Here is a 22,146-nt window from a genome sequence, read left to right on the forward strand (position 1 = left end):
CTGGCCCAGGTCCTAAATCAGGCTTGCAGCCTCTTGGCAGTATAGGATCTCCTTGTCCGAGTAACCCCACACCACCTGGATGGGATATTATTCAATTGCTCTTGGTTAAAGAGCCAACACTCTGCTGGAGGTCCATATTATATCATCACTCCTCCTTTTAAGCAGTGCTTCAGACTCAACAGATAGACATGGCATGATTCCACCAATGGGGGCAGCTTTACTGTGTTCCATTTCCAAGGAAACATAACTGATCGTGGAGGAGTTAAAGTATCTGCTACTATTCATTATGTTGTGATGGTAATAGCGGTTACTTCTTCTTCTCCTAGAATTAGCATAATGTCTTAATGTGCTTTGCTTTTGTAGTATAGTTTATTTTAGTCATATGCTACAAAAATAAAAGCATGATCGTAAACATGGCATCATACTACACAAATGTTATAGGCCCGCAGTAGCAATTACATGTTTAGTACGCAGAAAGAGTTTTTAATGATTATACTTGTTCAGTACTTCAAAATTATTCTATGGACAATTTACTGCTGTATTTATTGGATAAAAGTCCTTTTTATAAAATTACTATCCTTTTCCCTCCCATTAATGTTAATTGTTATATTTCTCATTTGTTAATTAATGTGAACATTTAGCAAAACTGAATATATCTCTCATATATTCCTGCACAGCAATTTGACCATCAACACGGAAACTGCTTTAAGCATAATTTCCTTTAGGTATTAAAAAATATCAAGAAATCTACTTAAGCACACACACATACTTCATGATATTTCAAAGGTGTTGACTTCTTTGTTATTTCACACCTATCAGAAGTTTAAAGAGGGTGTGTAGTGAAGATGTGATATGCGTGGTGCGTTAAAGGACTTGTTCCAGAAGTGTTTGAGCAAAGGAATATCTTATATTGGGTGTCTCTCATCTGCCCCCCCTCCCCCCCCCTTGCCACCGCCTCACCCTCTCTCTCCCTCCTGTCGAGCCATGGCACATTTCTTGTATACAAAAACCTCATATTGAGGTTAGCAATCAGTTATGCAGTAGTTCTTACTAGTTTTATATTATAGCTTGTTTCCAAAAGTACAAGAGCCAACGTAGCAGACGTGAACTAGCTCACGTTATTGTAGCTTGTGACAACTCTTCTCTACATAATATAAGTACCACCAGCACCCAGTATGTGTCTATCTACTACAAAACAAATAAAGAACACAAGCCGCTTTGACAAAGCACATTATTTATGCGTTGTTTTGACTTTTAATGTGTCCATGTGTATCTGGATCCAGAACCGTGCCTCGGCTTATACATGTAGATGCCGTTCTATTTTCTACCGTAACTCAATGAGATCAGGTTTATGAACCAGAAAATCACAAAGCATATCTGTTTTGAACATGAACCAGGAGATTTTGTTTTCTTCTAAGTTCTCAGTGACTTATACACAGCAAGAACGCTTATAACCAGAAAATAAAACGGACAAAGCGATTGGAGAGGGGGCTGGAAAGCTAAACAGTTGGTTGAAACAGGGACACCAGAGATTACTTGAGATTAATTACTTGATTTTCTAGTTGAATTTGAGGATGCAGAGCAAATAACTGGTAAAATAGACATGCAGGGTTAAAAATATAATTGTGAATGTCAATGAACAACTAAGCACACCTGTACTTATGGGGGAGTAAAGTGTTAGAGTACCAGGTTAAAAATGGATGCTAGCAAGTAAACACTAATAAGATTATAAAAATAGGCCACTGTTGGAATCCAATTTCTGACCACCTAGTAATGTTTAGAAAAGCAAGAAATAGAATCTGTTCGCATACATACAACTGTGGTTTTTCATGGTTCTTTAATCACATTCATTACATTATAATATTCATTAATAATCATAAAGGGACATTACTTTTCCCCTCAGTAAATTAATTGTCAAAATGTATTTAAACAAAGTTAACAATAACTAAATTGAACAAATGCAATTTTTTTTTTTTTAGAAAGCAGCTATGCTACTATCTAATACCTTCTTTTCCCAAGTGCTAAATCATGTCCTCTCCACACATGACGAGTGTCTGTCCGAGCCCACCAGATAACACCTTTTCGACTTGTATTTACTATCATAATGGGTCAGCAGGTCAATTCGTATTTGCTAAATATTATGCCAAAAGGTTTTTTCTATGGTGGAGCAACTTACTACCGAACATGTTAATCCTTGGAAGCAATCAATGTTAAATCAGACTAATGCAAAGCCATCATCTATGTAGTTACATATATGTACAACCTATCCATCACACTTCATGTCCCGAAATCCGTATATATTGCTATACCGTGACTTGTGTTTTGTTTTGTGTTTCCTCTTTGGGTCCTGCGAGTCCCACCCTGTCTTACTGTACATCCATGAAAACTTTTACAATAAACACTATATTTGCAAAGAAAAGTCCTCTTTCATATTTTGTGACCAGGGTCACCAAGTCCCGTAATAAGCCAGGGGATGACCAAGTGCTCTAAATTTCTTTCTGACCCAGAAGTCCTGCTGCCTGGAACTCTTAGTCAATTTCAATTCTTTATTTTTCATTGTGCAAGTAATAACAATGCGTCTTACACTGCCACGACAGCACATACAAGGATATTTTGACACGGTTGTACATTTGTATGACAGTTTGGTCTTGGCACAATTTTTTAAAAATTATAAAGAGAGACAAGTTGTTATACCACGTTTGCTGCAGGTCTCATCAATTTATAGCATTTAACGTTTTACAAAGAAGAGAGGTAATAGACGTGACCTGCATAAAATAATGATTAGCACTCTATATGACACGTTGAAGTTACACGGGATTAAGTCCCAGGCCATAGGTCTCTATGCATTCTGCCAGTGCGTTAATATATTAGCTAGAACATAATAGGCACAAGTGGAACATATATGTTGGTAAGGCTTTATTTTTAAGCATGTTAAGCAGTATTAGTAGTACTAGGAGATAGGAAGTGTGCAATTGTGGGTACTTTGGTTTTCATTTGAGAGAAGTACTCATATACCCTAATGAAACTACAGATTTTTAACTCGGGAAGAAAACAACAAGTAATGAACGACAGGATAGCATTCGTTTTTGTGTGAGTGTATGCCATAGTCCATAGTTATCGTGGGTGGCCATAGAGTTTGTACAGTTTAGACACTTTACCCGATGCCTGCCTGTGGGTGTACAGTGTCCTGCAGCCATGTTGCTTGCCGCAATCTTACCCGGCTCACAGTGGATCGGCAGGTGGGAGCTGTCGGGGGAGGAGTTCCACCTGGTGCCTTCTTGGTGATGTGCCTTCTGTTGTATCCCCACCGATGTCGCGGCGGTCTCTCAGAAGGGTTCCCGCCTTTTGCTCTGTGAGTGCCAGCAGGGTTGCCAACACTTTTCCGCTTGGGGATAGCTTGTCGATGGCGGGAGCTGGGTGATGGTACGTCGGGCAAGGCGACTTTTAGCTTGCAGGGCTGTTCCCGTTCCAGTTTGTCAGCTAGTTTTTCCCAAAAGGCTGCAAAGGTGCGCTCTAGCCACTTCAAGATATCAGGCTCCTCTGTGCCGTGGCTTATTATCCACGTGGCCACGGCATTGTGGTTTGCCCAGTTGCGGGCTGTCCGCGTGGTCCAGTATGGCCGGGCTTTCTCCCATGGCTGGACCGGGATAACCCCCACCGGTCCGGGGGGGGGAGGGTGTCATGTCTCCCGGGCCGCCAGCGAGAGGACGGGGAAAGCGGGCGTCTCTCCCCAGATCCAGTGCCTGCAGGCCGCGGTTGAACATCTCGGGTTGCTGTGCACCGATTCTCAATCGAGAGGTATCAGGAGATTCAGTGAGGCTCTCTGATCTCAGGTATGGCAAGCTCATGTAGATGCGAGCCTTTAACATCGAGTTTTGGGCGATTTTTCAGTTTTGGCGTGCGTCTACTCAGGAAGACGCCCCCCTCAGTAAATTAGGCATTTTTGTTTGCATGTGTGAATAATGCTGCAAAAACGCTGTGGCTGGGAGAAATGCTTTATAATGTACATATAGTACATGTCAGCTGTTTTTTTTTTTGTTTTTTTAACTACAACTCCCATGATTCCCTGGCTATCTGTTTCATTAAAAGAATCATGGGAGTTGTAGTCTAGCAACATCTGATGGGCTGACAGTTGGAGAGGCCTGCTAGACTGTAATTAATTTAATTTTAATTTCTTTGAGGGGAGGGGGGGATCCATCAAGGCAAACAGAGGCTATTTTGGTGCAAAGTGTTAAATTAAGGTAACTGTTTTTCAAAATGACACACTTTAATATTTTATACCAAGAATAGCCCCTCTTTTACCGTGATAAATCTCCCACATTTTGCAGGTACCCCTTCTGTTCATAGATTCTTGTGATACATAGTAACTTTTTTATACTATAACCAATACAAGGAACTTCTTATTTTGCTTAATAATCCTTCTAATCTGAAATGAGTAATTATTAGAACATACACCCCACCGCACCAAGATAATCTATATACTAAACACTGTAAAGATAAATTGTCAGTTTACTTAATGTGGCATAAACTTTGTAGGATGCTGGTGAAGCCTTTTACAAGCTGTCAATGTCCTAGGGATAGTAATAGTGGTTTTCAAGCAGAGGTTAAAGTTCTGGAATAAATTAGGGTTTATTCTGCAAATGCAGAATAATGGTTTTTGCTTAAATACTGAATAGACCTTTAGTCTTGTGTTCTACTCTTTCCCCTTATTTTAGCAGGTGGGTTTCTAATTGCAGTATTCGAATGAATATTTAATCTCATTTGATCTTTCGCTGCATGACTGTCATTCGCAAGGTCTGCATCCCGCGATGTAGAACAAAGAAGACTAAAGTGAATTCCCAAATGACAGAGATTGTAAGAAAAGCTTGTCTTCAGGCTATATTTATGAAGAAATATCTCTTCTCAGGGGGATTGCAGTTACTGGAGCAACAGGTGGAAAGGCCAAGAATGCTCGGTTTTATATATTCTCTACCTGCCCTGACACACGACTCCTTGTCTGCTGCATTGTCATGCTCTGCACTCCTTCTGTTCTGCATGTATAGGTTTTCTTTTATTTCTTATTTCAGTGGGTTTGAGACATATGTCAACCATGGGATATAGTTGCTATTGTTCTGTAATACCTGCACAATTTAGAGCGGTAATATAGTGCCAGTAGTGCAAAGTTGACACACGTGCAGATACACACACATACAGAAACAAACACACAGATACAACACTGACATGTTGATTCATATTTGCCCTTAATATTGGTCGATCCCATATGTATATCATTATGACTCAAATCAGCATGATTGACTGCCTCAGCTGTCAGGCAGTCCCTCCGATCAGATCCAACAAGGAGGACTCGATCGTTAGGGTATCCTATGCCGCCCTAATGAAGTTATAGCCCTTCTTTTGTAGGATTGCATATTCCTTCCTAACGTTGGGAAGGGATCAAGGGCCTGCAATATGCTATGGCAGTGTTTCTCAACCTTTTACGGAGAAGTATCATTGCAGGTCTTAAAAAAAAAAATTCCTAAGTAACCCTGTCTCAAGAGTCATTTCTAGTGCAGTGTTTCCCAACCCAGTCCTCAAGGCACACCTACCAGTCCAGGATTTAAGGATTACCCAGTTTTGTCTAAGGTGTTTTTTCTTTTTTTTTTTTTCTAAAAACACCTTAGACAAAACTGGGTAATCCTTAAATCCTGGACTGGTAGGTGTGCCTTGAGGACTGGGTTGGGAAACACTGCTCTAGTGGTTTTAATTCCAGATGAAATGTGTAGACACTGATATTTAAGTTAATTCCAGATTAGAGAACAAACCTGATTAAAGATAGTAAATAATATTTGTAAAATAAATTTGACATAATGTAAATATTGTTTATGTAAAGAGAAAAGTATGAACTATTAATCTGAAGTTTAAAAGTCACAAAATAATAATAATATAATGCACACAGAGGACAGTGACATACACACATTTACACACACAGGACACTGACACACGCACTTACATAAAGAGTAACCTGACCGAAAATAGAACCTTGTTTTATGTAACTGAAAATGTGTATGTATTTGAAAATAAAACAAATCAATTTCTTGGGTACTTGGTATTCCTGACAGTTAAATGGATATCAACCTACATTGTATCACCACTGCTCAAGTTAGCCCATTATCCTTCTATTAGGGTCAAAATTCAACAACCAAGCACCAGTGTAGTACTATGGATGCCCTCTGCAGTAAAGCAACCCTCCTACATCTGTTACCATTTGGAATGACTCCAGTACAAACTAGTGTAAATAAATGTAATTGACTCCATTTGCGATAGGTTTTTTCACTGTTTTTGGTTGCGTAGATTATTTGGTTGGGTTATTACTTACTGTATTTTAGACACATTGGACTCCGTTTGTTTCTGTATATACAAATATTGTCTGGCAGGCAGGAAGCTGAGCCCTTCCTGTCACATCTAAAACCAGCCATGGTCACTGTGAGAATGACCTTGCCCTCAAACTCGTACTATCCAACCTCTTAAGACCCGAAGCGTAGGCTGCCTCAGAAGATGACATAATTACGCCAGAGGTAGCTTGGAATGAGGCAATGCACACACCTGTTACCCCAGAGGTGAGGAGGCAAGCCAATTTGGTGAGTTCAGCTGCCGTTAGAGGCTGCCTAACTCTCCTAATTAGACACCTGCCTCTGCGTGCAGAGTAATGGCGGGACAAGTCTCTGACTATTTTGAACTGGAGCTCAATCAGCTCCTAGCGTACCCCCTTTTGGTAGCACATGTTATGAAACCAGGTGCTAGGATATCATCATGGGATTTGCCCAACTCTGATTCAAGAATTATAAAATAGAAATGTGTAATTATCACCAGTTTGCATTTGGATGTTCATATAAGATGAATATATAATTTTTGAACATTTTATTATCTTCATCCTCCATGTACTTTCAATCTTGACGTGTTTTATATTATTTATTGAAATTGAGCTGTTAAGCCAAGAGCTGACATGCTTTTTAATTTTTTATTATCCGTCCAGGGAAACCAGCAGTAATCTAGCTTTCTGTTTCCTGGGATTTGTTGAGCAATAACAGTCTCATCAATCCCCTTTTATAGAATTATCTCCTGATTGCAGTGATATCGTTATAAAGCAGCGGAGACCTGGAGTTTGAAGAGCAAAGTTCTGCAGGTGTAACTGTAGGGTTGTGTTTGTATTGGTGGGAAGGGCTCTGCAAAGTTTCTGATGTGTAATTATGTTCTACAAATATCTGTGTGATATAGTAAAACTGTTGTAGGTAATATTTTCAGCTCTGATGGTAGTTGTTGACTGAGTACATTTTGGGTTATACATTTTGCAAGCATGTTGTAGTGGTTATAGTGTCAGGATAGCTCTGTGAGCCTTCTATTTATTTATTTTAGCCTGTTTAGGAATAAATTGAGCATTGTAACATAATTGGGGCCCTCTCTGTTTTCCTTTTGTTCTATTGCTACAGTATATGTATAAAAATGAACCAAGAGTTCTGTGGGGTATTAACCACTCTCCCTGTAAAGCTGTCTATATGGAAAACTGTGGTTTTATAAATTAACCTTGTTACACCCCTGGCTGTCAATCAGAAAACTGGTCCTGATACAAGGAATTGTTGTTTAGCTCAGTGGGCTGCAGTGGACCATCTTTGATTGGACAGCCTCTGAAAGTCTGGGCTAAGAAAAAAGGGGTGGGGACGTGCAATAGATCTGCAGCCTTTGCAGGACATATCTTAATTGGGGACATATCTGTTAGGCAGTGATTTTTATTTTTTTGTGTTTTGGACTAAGCATACTGTAACAAACCTCGACACATACAGAAATTAACCCCTCTACTGCCAGAGGTGTAACTCCACTTCTTGCTGCGTTATATGAGTGTCATCAGCCAGCCCAGAGCTAAAGTTCCAGGCTGGCTAATATCAATTCTGTACAACTTTTGTAGCACAGAATGACGGTCAATGACGACCCCTGTGGCTTTTGGCTTCTGCAGTTAAAGCCATATCACTAGTCTAGTCTACCAGGGAGCTTTGGAGCCCGCCATGGAACCAGGTAAGGGGGCAAACCGTTACTAAACTATTTTCCCCATTACCAGGGAACCGGACCATGGTAGTCCTGGCATCATAACTACTATGGCAGGCTGTAGTATTTATTATGCTTGGAGTAACTCTTTAAACGGACTTTGCAATAAAGGAAATTACAAATTTGATGTCTCTTTGCAGGCAATGTGTAGGTCACGTGCAGGGGAGATGTGGTTAGGCCTAAATAAACAGTGAATTAACTCCAAAATGGCAAAGAGTTGAACAGTAACACTGCAGGGCAGAGGTGTGAGCCCCCTTTGTGAGGCTCTTTTCTGTGCATGCTGCATAGCACCCAAACTGGCTGTGTGAGAGCCACACAGTCATGACTCCCACACCTGCATGGCTTCCAAACCAGGCCTGATTTAGATTTAAAAGCTTAATCCAACCAAAAACAGTGCATCACCTCACTTTCAGTGCGATAGGTTGCAGGGAGAAAATTGTGGCTTTCTATGCTATCGCCAGCCAACTGCCTCGGGCCCTCGATCCATGATCGATCTGTAGTGGCATTATGTATACACCAAAACCACTCCATTAAACTGACGTTTTTTAGGTGCTGTTCATGTCCCTATAATTCTCATCAATTTACAGTTGAATAAATGTGCTTGAATGTCTGAGTTTTAAGACACAATAACTCCTTATATTATTAAACAATTAAGTAGCTGTTTTCATATTTTTTTTTTTTAGAAAAATATGTGTGTGTCCACACTTTTTATGGAAAACATGTATCACTCACAGTATGGTGTTCCATGGCAACTCATTTACCCCATGCAGCCTCCCCATTACCTCTATAGAATTGAAGCTTTGGCTTTCACAGAGGCATTCCAGTTTTGTAAAAATTGTATAGGGAATGTGGAAGTTCTCTGCAACTGCAACTGACTATTAAAGGAACACTATAGTCACCTAGATTACTTTAGCTAAATAAAGCAGTTTTAGTGTATAGATCATTCCCCTGCAATTTCACTGCCCAATTCACTGTCATTTAGGAGTTAAATCACTTTGTTTCTGTTTATGCAGCCCTAGCCACACCTCCCCTGGCTATGATTGACAGAGCCTGCATGAAAAAAAAACTGGTTTCACTTTCAAACAGATGTAATTTACCTTAAATAATTGTAATTGTTCTAAATTGAACTTTAATCACATACAGGAGGCTCTTGTAGGGTCTAGCAAGCTATTAACATAGCAGGGGATAAGAACATCTTAATTAAACAGAACTTGCAATAAAGAAAGCCTAAATAGGGCTCTCTTTACAGGAAGTGTTTATGGAAGGCTGTGCAAGTCACATGCAGGGAGGTGTGACTAGGGTTAATAAACAAAGGGATTTAACTCCTAAATGGCAGAGGATTGAGCAGTGAGGCTGCAGGGGCATATTCTATACACCAAAACTGCTTCATTAAGCTAAAGTTGTTCAGGTGACTTTAGCGTCCCTTTAAGTGAGTGTTAACTATTTTACTGAACATAAAAACACTAGTCTCTCTGTAAGGTGTCTATTAATTATATTGTTTGATGGTCATGCATAGGATCTAGCTTCATATTTTATTCAAGGCACAGATGTAAGGCCTCCAAAGAGATACATGTATGTGTCAAAAAGGTTACAGATATTTAAAATTTGAAGATACTTGTCATAGATACTTGGAATTCGTCTATTAGGCTAGTACATTTCCCATTAACTTTTAGAGGGTTCTGGTCCAGATAGTATCTGTGCAATGTCCTCACAAAACACCAAATAGAGTCGTTGCTGCATTAGTCTGATCAACTTTGGGCACCAGTGATATTCTGAATATAGGAAGACCATTTGGCTGTGCAATGTCTAGAAGGCATCGTTGAGTTGGTTTAGTTTTATCTCACATGTACCGGTAATGCATAAAATCAAAATCTATAAAAAAAAGAAATATGCATCTCACCATGTTGAAACAAATTATTATATCTGTAACAAGTAGCTATATCTATGTTGGCTCCAGTGAACGAGTTATATAGCTGCTGTACAAATATTGACAATTTTCATCGTTATGATAGCTTCTTTACATTGTGGTCTATTCGAGTAATACTCCACGGGTCAACCAGAGCTTCAAAGTGGTTGCATTAAGTAAAAGAGTGTCCGCAAGCCAATAATGCGATAAACACCACACAGAGTAATTGCAAATATCCTCCCAAGATTGCCACATATTTATGCAGTAAAAATTTATACAGAGATGGAGCTTGCAAGACATACACGTCAATATTACCAGTACTGTGGTTATAAAGAAACTGTCAATTAGGTGTCATTAGCTATGTATAACAACTCCAACATGCAGTGTATGTAAATAATGGTCTCACCTAATCAGTATGTTAATTGAGTTTAATATGTTTAAGTTTCCATTCCCTTTTTTATAGAACTTGGTAACCCCATCTATGTCTCCTATTGTTCTTCCATATGCATGATGGGTTTAAAAAAAAATAAAAAAAAATGGAGGAGAAAATAAATTAATGTACATATTAAACTATATACATAGTGTGTATATATATTCCAGAGAAGGTAAGATACCACCCCGACGTAAAAGTACACTAAATTAATGTTTGCGGGACAGAGATAGCAAGTACAATAGGAATACTGTCCAGGGCTTCTTAACCATTTGTTTATGCAATGTAAATACTATTGTGTTCCCTTGTTGACCTACTCGCTAGTGGTGGTTCAAAAATATCTGTTATCTGTCAATTGTTCCCGTTTAGGAGTTTCCATACAATAGACAGTCACAGACAGCTAGAGGCTCTAGATTTACTTTGCCAGCAGGGGAACTGGGGTATAAAATCCATTTTAACACAAATCCCATTAAACACGCTTTTTTTTTTTTTTTTTTTTATATTAATGTGGCTAGCTGTATGGTTAGATACTCATGTGTTCACTACTGAGTTGCATTATCCTTCCATTTTGGTTTGATGATTTGAGTTGAATATCCAGTACAGGTGACTACAGGTGAATATCCAAATCAAGCTCATTATGAAATGTTTTGTAGGACTGAACATAAAGTACTGGATCAGAACTGGTCAAGACAAGACAAAAACACATATGCAAATATTTCCGAATTCATTTGATGTGCTCAGATGCCATGTCATATGAGCAAAACAGGAAGAATTGCTCACTTCCTGTTTTGAGAACAATCCTATTCCAGTAGTTGTCTCACACTGTCTAGTGCTATGGAGAACATTAAAGGAGCACTCTAGGCACTATAACAACGTAATCCAGGGCTTGACAAATCCCAGGTCGCAATGACGACCAGAAATTTATTCCTAGCACCTGGGATTTGTGAGCTCGTTTCCTGACCGCCCACTGGACCACAGGGAAAACCAATCCACTCCCGCTCTCCCAAAGATAGGGAGGCTGGATGCAATAGAATTGCAATCAAGCAAATAATAATATGTGTGTGTGTGTGTGTGTGTGTGTGTGTGTATATATATATATATATATATATATATATATATATCTGTGAGTCTGTTTGTCAGTCTTGGGGTGTGTGTGTGTCTGGTTTTTTTTTTTTTTTGGGCATCTGTCCGTGTATGTGTGCGTCTGAGACAAACACATACACTGACAGAAGCACAAACACACATACACTTAGAAGCATCCTCAAGCTGATCAAAGCATCAGTGTGTAAGCTGATGCTCTCAGCCTATTTCATTCAGAAAAGTGAGTGAAAAATTTACGTTTCTTTCATAAGTTGAGAAATGTTACTGGCAGAATGAAGCAATCGAGAATGGTTTTGAGTTATTTCCTCAATAACTCACAACCATTCTCGATTATTGTTTAGGGCTTTGTTTGTTGGTTTCAGTAGTTTAAATTGAATTCTGAATGCTATAGAAAGCCAATGGAAAGACTAGCAAAGGGTAACATATGTGAAGAGTGGTGGGTAAGAAAGATAAGCCTGTCAGTGCCGTTCATAAAGGATTGTAGTGAGGTAATACCAGAGTTCCGCTATAGCTATTCTAATTGCCAGGGCTGTTCTGTTTGTTAGTTTGTTTTGTGCTCTGGTTAAGGGGTCCCAGGGTTTCGAGAGGAGCCAGATCCAGGGATCTAGGGGGAGGGCCACTTGAAGTAAGTTGATCAGGTTTGCACCCTCCGCCCATAGTGGTGCCAGCTTAGAGCAGTGCTACCATAGATGGATGTATGTTTCTCTGTGTCCACATTGTTTCCAGCATAGGTCTCAGACCATGTGGTATAGACTTGTGGGCGTTAGGTACCATCTTAGCATGGTTTTGTAGGCCTGTTCCTTGTGGTTTACACAGATGTATATGGAAGCGGTGGCATCCCAAATGTCTTGCCAGTCTGTCGGGTCTTCCAGGGGTCCCAGGTCCCTCTCCCAAGTCGACACATAGGCCTGAGGGTAGGTTAGTGATTAGGAGTAAGTAATTGTCGGTGATCTGTCCTTTATAGGTTGTTTTGTGTTGTGTATGCATGCTCGTTCGAAGGTTGCGAGTTTGGCGGTGGCTGCAGTTGTGTTTTCTGGAAGTTCTAGGAAGCTTTTTATCTGTGTATATCTAAAAAAGTTGTGTGTGTTGTAAGTTGAGTGTTTTTAGCGGTAGGTCATTGTATTGGAGTAATTTCCCTTCGGCAAAGAAGTGGTAGAGCCTTTAGAGATCATTATATTCATAATGCGCGAAATCCTTAGGATACAAGCCTGGGGGAAATGCTTTGTTGCGCAGTATGGGGGTCATTGGCGTTAGATCATTGATGATAGGGAATTTTCTGGTGAGTTTGTCGCATGCGCTTATGGAGTTGGTTAGTGGTGGAGGTATGGTGTTGGGATGGGATTTTCGGGGCACCCAAAGGTAAAGAGATGGGAAATCAAAGCCAAAAAGGTCATGTTCTAGTTCTACCCAGCATTTGACCTGTGTAGATTTTGTATGTGGGTGAGTTCTGTTGCATGGTAATAGTGCTCCTGTTCTGTTAGGAATATACATTGTTTTTCGCTTCACTCTGGGTCGTTTGTTTGACCATATGAATTTATCTATTTGTGTTTGTAGATACTTGAAGTCCAAGGTAGGAGTTGGGATTGGGGGAGAAGGGGGGGGGGGGTTGAATAGGGAATAGGTGTGGTGTGGATGTGAGTAGAATGTATAATCCTTCGTTGTTGGATTGTGTATTCTCCATATGTCTAGCAACTTGGTCTGGGATTTGAAGTCTGCCATGAGTTCGTCCGATCTGGAGGGTTGGGTTTGTGCTTTGGCCTGGGATGGATGTTTTAGTCTATCTATCTTTGGGGTAAGTGTAGCGTTGAAGTACCCTCCAATGATTTTGTAGCAGTTGGGGTGAAGGCTTAGATGGGCTTGTAAAGTGATCCAGTATTCTGGGTCTGGGATTCTAGGGGACGTGATCGTGTATTTGGATGGGCCATTTGTTCCTACTATCAAAAGGAAACGTCTGTGGGGGTCTTTGTGTGTTGGTGACTTGAAGAGGGCATGATTTCCTTAACATAATTGCCACTCCATTGTGTTTGCCTGAGTTTGAATTGGCTAGGTGGCAGGCCTTAGAGTGTCGGCTCATGAGAGGGAAGGGGCGTGCATTCAAGTAGTGTGTCTCCTGCAGGAGGATAACGTTTGCTTTGGTACGGTTGGCCCAACGCATGAGTTGGTCGTTTCGAGTGGTTATTTAGCCCTTTGCAGCTAATTGAGATGCATGTGAGATTAGTAGGCATTGTAGTATGGGTGGGTGTGTTTTAGCGGCATGGGGCTAGCGGAGAGACCGATACCCAAGCAACGTGCAGTCCCCCGACCCCCCAACGAGATGGTATTTCATGTAGCAACCTGATGAGACCAATATAAAACATAGAACAAATAGTAGTAACTGCAGTAGTAACTGAATTATATTTTTAAACTAGCAATCAAACACTTTTAAACCGATATACAAACCAAAATAAAAGAAAACCGTTGCAAATTATGTAGTAAACTTTTATAAACTTAATAAAAACTTTGTCAGATTGCATTATTGGATATGTCTCTCTGCTACAGACGTTTCTTCAGCCTCCCCTCCCCACAAATATCTCTTACCCACTTGGCTCAGTTTCAGACCAGTCCACTAATGACAAAATGGCCACCATTGTGCAGGAAAGAGAAACCGAACACTTAAGTGACAAAGACTTGAGCATTGAGATAAAAGGGGTGCGATTTAAGCACCAAGCTACTTCATTGAGCTACAGTGGTTTGTCTAAAAACTCTAATGGCTTTGCAGTGGCATTGAAATCCGTATCCCAGCCAGTGGCGGAACTAACGTGGCAGCAGGGGTCGCAGCTGCGACCAGGCCTGTCACTCCAGGGGGCCCGGCAACCCTGCGGACCCCTGTGACCGGGGTGAACGCCGGCTATGTAACGCAGCCTCAGCCAGCACGGTATAACTGCTGGGGCCGCAAGTTCTGGGGCCCATCGGGTGGTATGTGCTGTTAGAACCACCCAATGGCAATGGGGGTGCCTGGTTAGCAATGCAGCGCTTTAACAGCGCGACCGAGCCACCTTTTGATAATGTCAGACGCTGGGAGGAAGTGATTGCCCTGGTCACTCCCTCCCAGCTATCATAGAGAGCCGCGCGGGAGGAGAAGAAGGAGTCGAGTTCCCAATCTGACTCATCAGCCTGAGCCATTACTGGACCCCAGGGAAATTCACCCTCCCTTGCCTAAAAGGTAGGAAACAGGAGGATGAATAAAACATTTTGCGTGTGTGTGTGTGTCTGTATGTATCTCTGTAAGTATGTGTTTCATGTGTGTCTCTGCATGTGTGGGGGCGCAGGGTGTATGGGGAAGGGGCGTAAGGGCAATTTTTACCCATAGTTTCTATTCACGCCTCTGATCCCAGTATTTACAAATGGCACACAGGTAAACTAATCCACTCTGAATTGGGATTCTCTGCAGAGAGAATTGAGCAAATGAGTAACTAAGCAAGCAAGTAGATAAGAAGATAAGATGCATTGTAAATAAATGTAAAAGCACTGAAAATACAGGATCTGGTTACGAAATTAACAAATGGAATACTACATTTTATTCTGGAGAGACTGCAAAAGTTGCTTTTGTTTAGACAAAAAATGTGTGTTTGAGGGGATATAACATATAAAGATTCCAGTAACTATAGTGCAAATGTAATATTCATGTAACAACATTCAGTGTTAAATGCATTGAACACATAATATAATAAAACAAATATTTAACTTTTTAGCAGAGGTACTTTTTATTATTTTACACCAAAGCAATTCTACACACTTATTTATCGGTTATGGAGCGGTTTAAATGGAATCCAGGAGATATGGGATTGTCTAAAAGTTGCACTACTAAAGGCAATTGAAAATTGCGTTAGACTTGACCATAAGAGCAAAAAAGTAAAGAAACCAATGTGGTACTCAGTAGAGGTGGCCAAAATAGTAACAAATCAAAAAACAAATTAGCACTGAGTAGTTATAAAATGTATTTATATTTTTAAAAAAGTGAGGGAACATATTTTAGATACATAAATAAGAAAAGGAAAGGAAAATAAGGATTAGTTAGACTAAAAACAAAAGAAGGACGGTGTGTAGAAGAGCCTCCATGAATATTTTTATTCAGTATTTACAGATGAAGAAAATTAAGGAAAGGGACCTCAATTAGGGGAACAAAGTGATTTGTTACATTTGAGCTTACAGAGGAAGAGGTTCTATTTCAGTTGTCTAAAGTAAAGATAAATTAATAGACGGGGCATGATGGAATACACCCATAGTTATTAAAAGAGCTTGGTGGTGTACTAGCAAAACCTTTAACGGATTTATTTAACCAATCATTGTTAACAGGAGTAGTCCCAGAGGATTGGAGTCGGGCAACTATAGGCCAGTAAGCATTACTTCAGTAGTGGGGAAAGTAATGGAAACCATGTTAAAGGATGGGATTGTTGAACATTTAAAGTCACATAGATTTCAAGATCAGAGACAATATGGGTTTACTTCACAGAGATCATGCCAAACTAATCTTATTGAGTTTTTTGATTGGGTAACTAAAATAATAGATCAGGACTGTGCAAGACGCATTGCTTACCTAGATTTCAGTAAGGCTTTTGACACTGTTGCACATAGAAGGCTTTTCAATAAACTGCACTCTTTGAGTTTGGATTCAATATTATTGAATGGGTAAGACAGTGGCTGAGTGACAGGCAACTGATGGTTGTAGTCAATTGAGTATATTCAAAGCAAGATCTTGATACCAGTGGGGTATTTCAGGGAACTGTACTTGGACCCATTCTCTTTAATATTTTTATTAGTGATATTGCAGAAGGTCTTGATGGTAAGGTATATCTTTTTGCTGATGATACTAAGATATGTCACATGGTTGATGTTCCAGGAGGGATAAGCCATATGGAAAATGATTTAGGTAAACTAGAAAAATAGTCAGATTTGTGGCAGGTGACATTTAATGTGGATAAGTGCAAGATAATGCATCTTGGGCATAAAAACCCAAGGGCAGAGTATAAAGTATGTTGACAGAGTCCTAACCTCAACATCTAAGGAAAGGTATTTAGGGGTAATTATTTCAGATGACTTAAAGGTAGGCAGACAATTTAATAGAACAGCAGGAAATGCTAGCAGAATGCTTGGTTATATAGGGAAAGGTTCAAGGATTGCAGGGTAAAACTTACCAGGAAAGGTTAAAAGATCTTAACACACAGCTTGGAGGAAAGACGAGACGGGGGAATATGATAAACATTTAAATATATAAAGGGGCCAGTAAAGGAGGAGAGTTTATTTAAAAGAAGGAAAACTACCCCAACAAGAGAACGAAGTCTTAAATTAGAGGGGCAAAGGTTTAAAAATATCAGGAAGTGGGGGCAGAGCCTGACTCTCAAAATGACCGGACGTGCTCTCTAGTAGCTCCAGCTCTCTATACACTATACAATGGCTAAATCGCCTCTCAGTGACATAGAACTCACCTTCTCTTGGCAGGCAACTGACACTAGACCTGCCTACAACATTCTCTGCTTGGAACGATTTGGCTAGATGGGCCATTATCGCGACTTGGTTCTGCGGCCTGGCGTGCTCAGAGACAGGGAGAAGCATGGGATCTTCCAAGCCAGTGTGTGCGATGAGCTACAGCCTCTTTGCAGTCCCATTACCCCCCACCCCTATGGGCTGGTGGGGTTATCCCGGTTCCCACTGCAGTGCTGGCCTGCTTCCACCTGAAGGATCTGACAGAGCCAGCAAAGCTAACCACTGACCGCATGATGTCAGTTGGAGGGAGGCCTGCAGCAGGAGTCTCATGTGAGGAATGTATTGACAAAACCTTTGAGCAACTATGGTCATGACTCTGGTATACAATATACCATCGAGAAGTGACACATCCAGCAATAGCTGAGGCCCAGACTTGCCATTCAAGCACCCCTGAGGTACCGCGGCCTGCAATGTGAGACTTTGTAGAGGCGCCGACACTGCTGATGCAGAGGAGAGTGCTAAGCGCAACATATGCCCGCCGAAAACCTGGTCCTATGGGTCCTCGTTACTACTCTAGACCGTGATCCATGAAGGGGCATCCCCCTAGGCATCACCTGCTTAGATGACTGATACTCCTTCCAACAGAAAGCAGCCTGGAAGCAGTTTTTGGAAGCAGTTTTCGAGAGCTGCTCCTGATCGCATCTGATGCTGGGTCCCGGGAGCCTATGTTGCTGGACTGTACAGAAGTCTGGGACTGGAGGGGTGCTGACTTGTTGGATTCTAGTTATTCTTCACTCTGGGGTAGCTGTTGTGGGCATAGGCATATTATCCTCCAATTTTTTGAAGTCTGAAGGGCATCGGCTGAATTACTTTTCTCACGGAGAACTCTACTAGCCTGCACATTTTTAGCATGTACCTCGTGACTGGCAGATGTTTTATCTTGTCTCTGCTACATTAATGGTTCCTGACAATCTCTTTTATACTGTGATGCCCTGTTACTGTGTCAACTGCAGTAGTTCAGCATCCAGTGGTATTTAGCACTTGTAATTCTCCACAGTTCCATCTTATAACACTTCTTAATTTCTGACTACCCTAACAGAATTCTGCTCTTCCTTTTATTTCTTATAAAATGTGCACTACTCATTTCATGTAACCTCTACAATATTTTCATATAGTGTACCGTCTTGTGAAATGACCATGCAAACCTGTCTGGAATTATTTGCTAATCAAAAATAAAGAATACAAAAAATATATATATAACAGGAAGTATTACTTTACTGAGAGTGTAGTGGATTCATGGAATAGCCTTCCAGCTGAAGTTGTAGAGGTTATCACAGTGAAGGAGTTTATGGGATAGGCATAAGGCTATCCTAGATATATGCGTTTAATGAAAGTATTTAGAAAATTGGGCAGACTAGATGGGCCAATTGGTTCTTATCTGCCGTCACATTTGCATTTTCTATGATTTTATTTAAAGATGTTAGGAGATACTGAAAATATAAAATGTATTTAGCTTCCGTAGCTCTTCCTTGAAGAAATGGCTAACTCTTATATATGAACAATAATTTAATTGTGTTTATTCTAGTCTTGTTTTGTTTTATGTGGTCTATTTGTTTTTATGTGTTATGCAGGTTGAATTTTCATACCCGCCACTGATTCCAGGCGATGGACATGATAGCCACCGGTTACCTGAAGAATGGAAATACCTGCCTTTCCTTGCTTTACCCGATGGTGCTCACAACTTCCAGGAAGGTACTACCTAGATCAAGAGAAAAATAAGACATTCAATACAATACAGATTTCTTATAGACATACAAACCAGAAAGGCTATTGCTATATAATGGTCACTAGTGCAACCAAACTGAATTTATGCTACTTTTTATTATAGCTCTTATAATAGTGCTTGACATTTTGTCTATACATTGTGCAAGCAGTTTTACTAGCAAATGTATAGATTGGGAGAAAAACCTTTTTAAAACCATCTGTCTTTCATATCCGTGGCAGACATTCAATAATGTTGAGGAATTGAGAGACTGGGAGAGTAGAAGAGACTTCACACAGTCCCTCTGCTCTCCACCCATTGAAACCACAGCATATGTGCTCTAGTTGCTATGGTAACTCACTAGTCGCTGTTGCTTGTGCTGGCTAGGGAGTAAAGAAACAGAGTGAAGTGATGTGACTGCGTTCAGGCACCAGCACTTTGGTAACAAAGCCATTGGTTGACTTCATTGAGGAAGTTTGCCTTGCTTGGGGAAGTGTCCCAAAGCAGGGCTAATCAACGAAGACCAGAGAAGAAGAGTGAGAGAACCAGAGGTGGGTGTTACAGACATGTAACACCCACCTCTTTAATTAGATAATGGTGGGGGAGCGGAATGCCAGGTAAGTGATGACAATTTCACTTTAATGACAAATGTATATATGTGTAACAATCATTACTTTTTAAATGCTTAAAACATTCTAGTACATAAGTTGCATATAATATCAAAAGTACAGTGATGCTTGAGTAAATATATTTATGTTTGCAATAATTTAGTGGTTCTGAACTCCTAGGTAACATTCCAAAATTGATTCCCTGTGCTATTTCAGTGGCTTCCTAGTTGTTCCAGGGGAACCATCACTTCATTTTACAGGAACACTATATTTTCCTTTTTTACTAATTAGACTATTTGGGGTCCCCTTCAAAAGGGTTAAAATAAGCAATTTACTTACCCTATGTTCCTCTGCAGGCTGGTTTTGCCATAGTCGCCCTACCTGTTTGACTGAGATTATCAATATTGATAATCTCAGCCAATCTCATGCGGATGCGAATGCGCATGTGTGGCAAAAATGACTGCGCTGCACCAGTCAAATGCTTCCTTAGGCGCAGAATTTGATTATGAACAGTTTGACAGCCACTAGTGGTCTGTTAACCCTGCTGTCGTAACATTGCCGTCTCTACTAAATGCCAATTTTATTGATTGCAGGGTTAAAACTAGCATCATGCACCCAGACCATATCATTGAATAAAGGATTACACCATTGAATAGAAATGTGAAATTACCCATCACTTGTGTTATCCTCTTTAATGTGATGTTCTGACAAACAACATCACAGTCCATTTAAATCTAGGCAAACCTGGGTCACAGGACATGCATTGTAAATTATGTGTGGAGAAACCTTGTATCTTTACTCATCTTATTTGTATGCTTTCTCTGTGCTTACTGCTGAGTGCAAAAGGCAGAGCTAATTGACTGCCAAGATGAAAGTACCTAGTTGCAGAATAAAGAGCGACACATACAGGAAGTAGTCAAACTGTATATGAACACTTCTGACATTTTACCTGGGGTCTGTCAGGCGCCCATTGCCACCTCTTCTGCTGCCAGCAACTTTTGCAAAGAACTAATGTTTGCTCCACTAAGCGAAGCCCTGCAGTGCAAGCTACTCAATTCTGATAAACTTGGATCTACTGAATATTAAATACATTGAAATAAGTATTATATAAGTTAATATGGTAATTGAAATCTCAGTACACTCGGTGACCACTCTTTTATGTACACCTATGTTCCTGCTCATTAATGCAAATATTTAATTAGCCAAATGTAGTAGCACCATAACAGCATGCAGACATAGTCAAGAGTTTCAGTTGTTGTCCAAACCAAAAATCAGAATGAGAAAGAAATGTGATCTAAGTGACTTTGACTTTGGAATTGTTGTTGGTAAAAGATGTGGTTGTGGTTTTAATACCTCTGAAAATGCGCAAAATCAGAAGAGAAAGAACCAGACTGGTTCAAGCTGACAGAAAGGTGAGAGGAACTGAAATAATCATGTTGCAATAGTCCTATGCATAAAATCTACCTGAACACACATTATGTTAAAGTTTTTAAAGTGGATCTGTTACAGCAGAAAAAAACATAACACTTTACAATGCAGCTAACTTAGATCTGGAAGTTGAGGCATGATGGGCACAATTGTAGCGGAGAGGTAGTATAATCCACAGTATCTCTACTGGGTAACAGGAACAGCATAAAATAATCCAGGCAAATAAATACATCATACAATAATCCTGGTAGCGTTGTAAGAATCCTTCCTTCCCAAGAACTAGACGACACATAGGCTGGGAGTCAACTGAGGTCTTTATTCACAGCTCCAGTATTTATGCAAGTCCCCATGCAAGGAGAATTTCTCCCATCAGGCACTGCTGGACGAGAGGGATACTCCCACTGGAATATACAGTTAAGTGGATTATCCCTCCGTGCAGCAGAACCGGCATTTTACATTAAAACCCATAACTTTTAGAATATGCACTTTATTTAAACGAATGGACGTTTCATGAAAGTACCGCTCAGATCCCAGCATAAATAACCGAACGCCGCACAAAACCAACAATACATATAATTTACTTTCAAACTACCGATTGACTTTAGGGAACCACTTTACCGAAGGACCGGGGCTCCCGAACGGCTTGGAAGTCCAGCGGTATTCGTGCCGCCGAGTAGCCGATTTTAGTTCCAGGCGCTCAACGACAAAATACCGCTGGGCTAACAAAGGATCCAAGATGGCCGACCGCCGCGTGGTCGGTAGCCGAACGGCGGCCACCCTTAATCCTTCTAATTACCGATTGCAACAATGTTGCAATCCTTAATGGGAGTCACACGACCTCCTGTGTGTGGTCTCCCTTCGGTAGTGTGTTGAAATTCACTGTTCGTGAAACTATTGTATGAATGCTGGCGGTTTTCCATGCCGCCAGCATACGAACGCTATTGTTTGCATGGAACCTATGAAGCATACATATACTTGGTTCTTAAAGTGGTACACACATCTTTATGAAAATACAGTAACAAGTGGCTAATTTGCCACACACAAGTGTACCAAAACTGAACAGTTGAATATTGGAAAATCACTTTAGACACAATAGGGTAATCCCTAAATACTTTAATGGTAGGGGGTACTTGAGGACTGTGTTGGGAACCCCTGATCTAATGGCTATTAACAGTACATTTGACATCTGGCTCTTGGGAGATAGTAGTGGAGGCGGAGAGTGGTTTCTGGCAGACTGCAGACAAGATGTTGGCGCCATGCCAGTCTGGCACCATAGTCACTACAGTAAGCTGTTATGGTGATTGGAGTGTTTCTTTAAACAGACTGAAGTAGATCCTACTTTTATAACCAAAATAACAGATACCTTGACATA

The 22,146-nt window shown here is 40.5% G+C and overlaps 1 protein-coding gene across 1 annotated transcript in view; it reads left to right on the forward strand.

Annotated features, from left to right (window-relative positions):
- AVL9 (AVL9 cell migration associated) overlaps positions 1–22,146 on the forward strand; it is a 91,223-nt gene that overhangs the window by 12,130 nt on the left and 56,947 nt on the right. The window contains exon 2 of the mRNA XM_063450634.1: positions 18,608–18,728. Coding sequence (XP_063306704.1) covers positions 18,608–18,728 — 121 coding nt within the window. The remainder of the gene's footprint in view (positions 1–18,607; positions 18,729–22,146) is intronic.

This window comes from Pelobates fuscus, chromosome 4, assembly GCF_036172605.1.
Source record: "Pelobates fuscus isolate aPelFus1 chromosome 4, aPelFus1.pri, whole genome shotgun sequence".
NCBI lineage: Eukaryota > Metazoa > Chordata > Amphibia > Anura > Pelobatidae > Pelobates > Pelobates fuscus.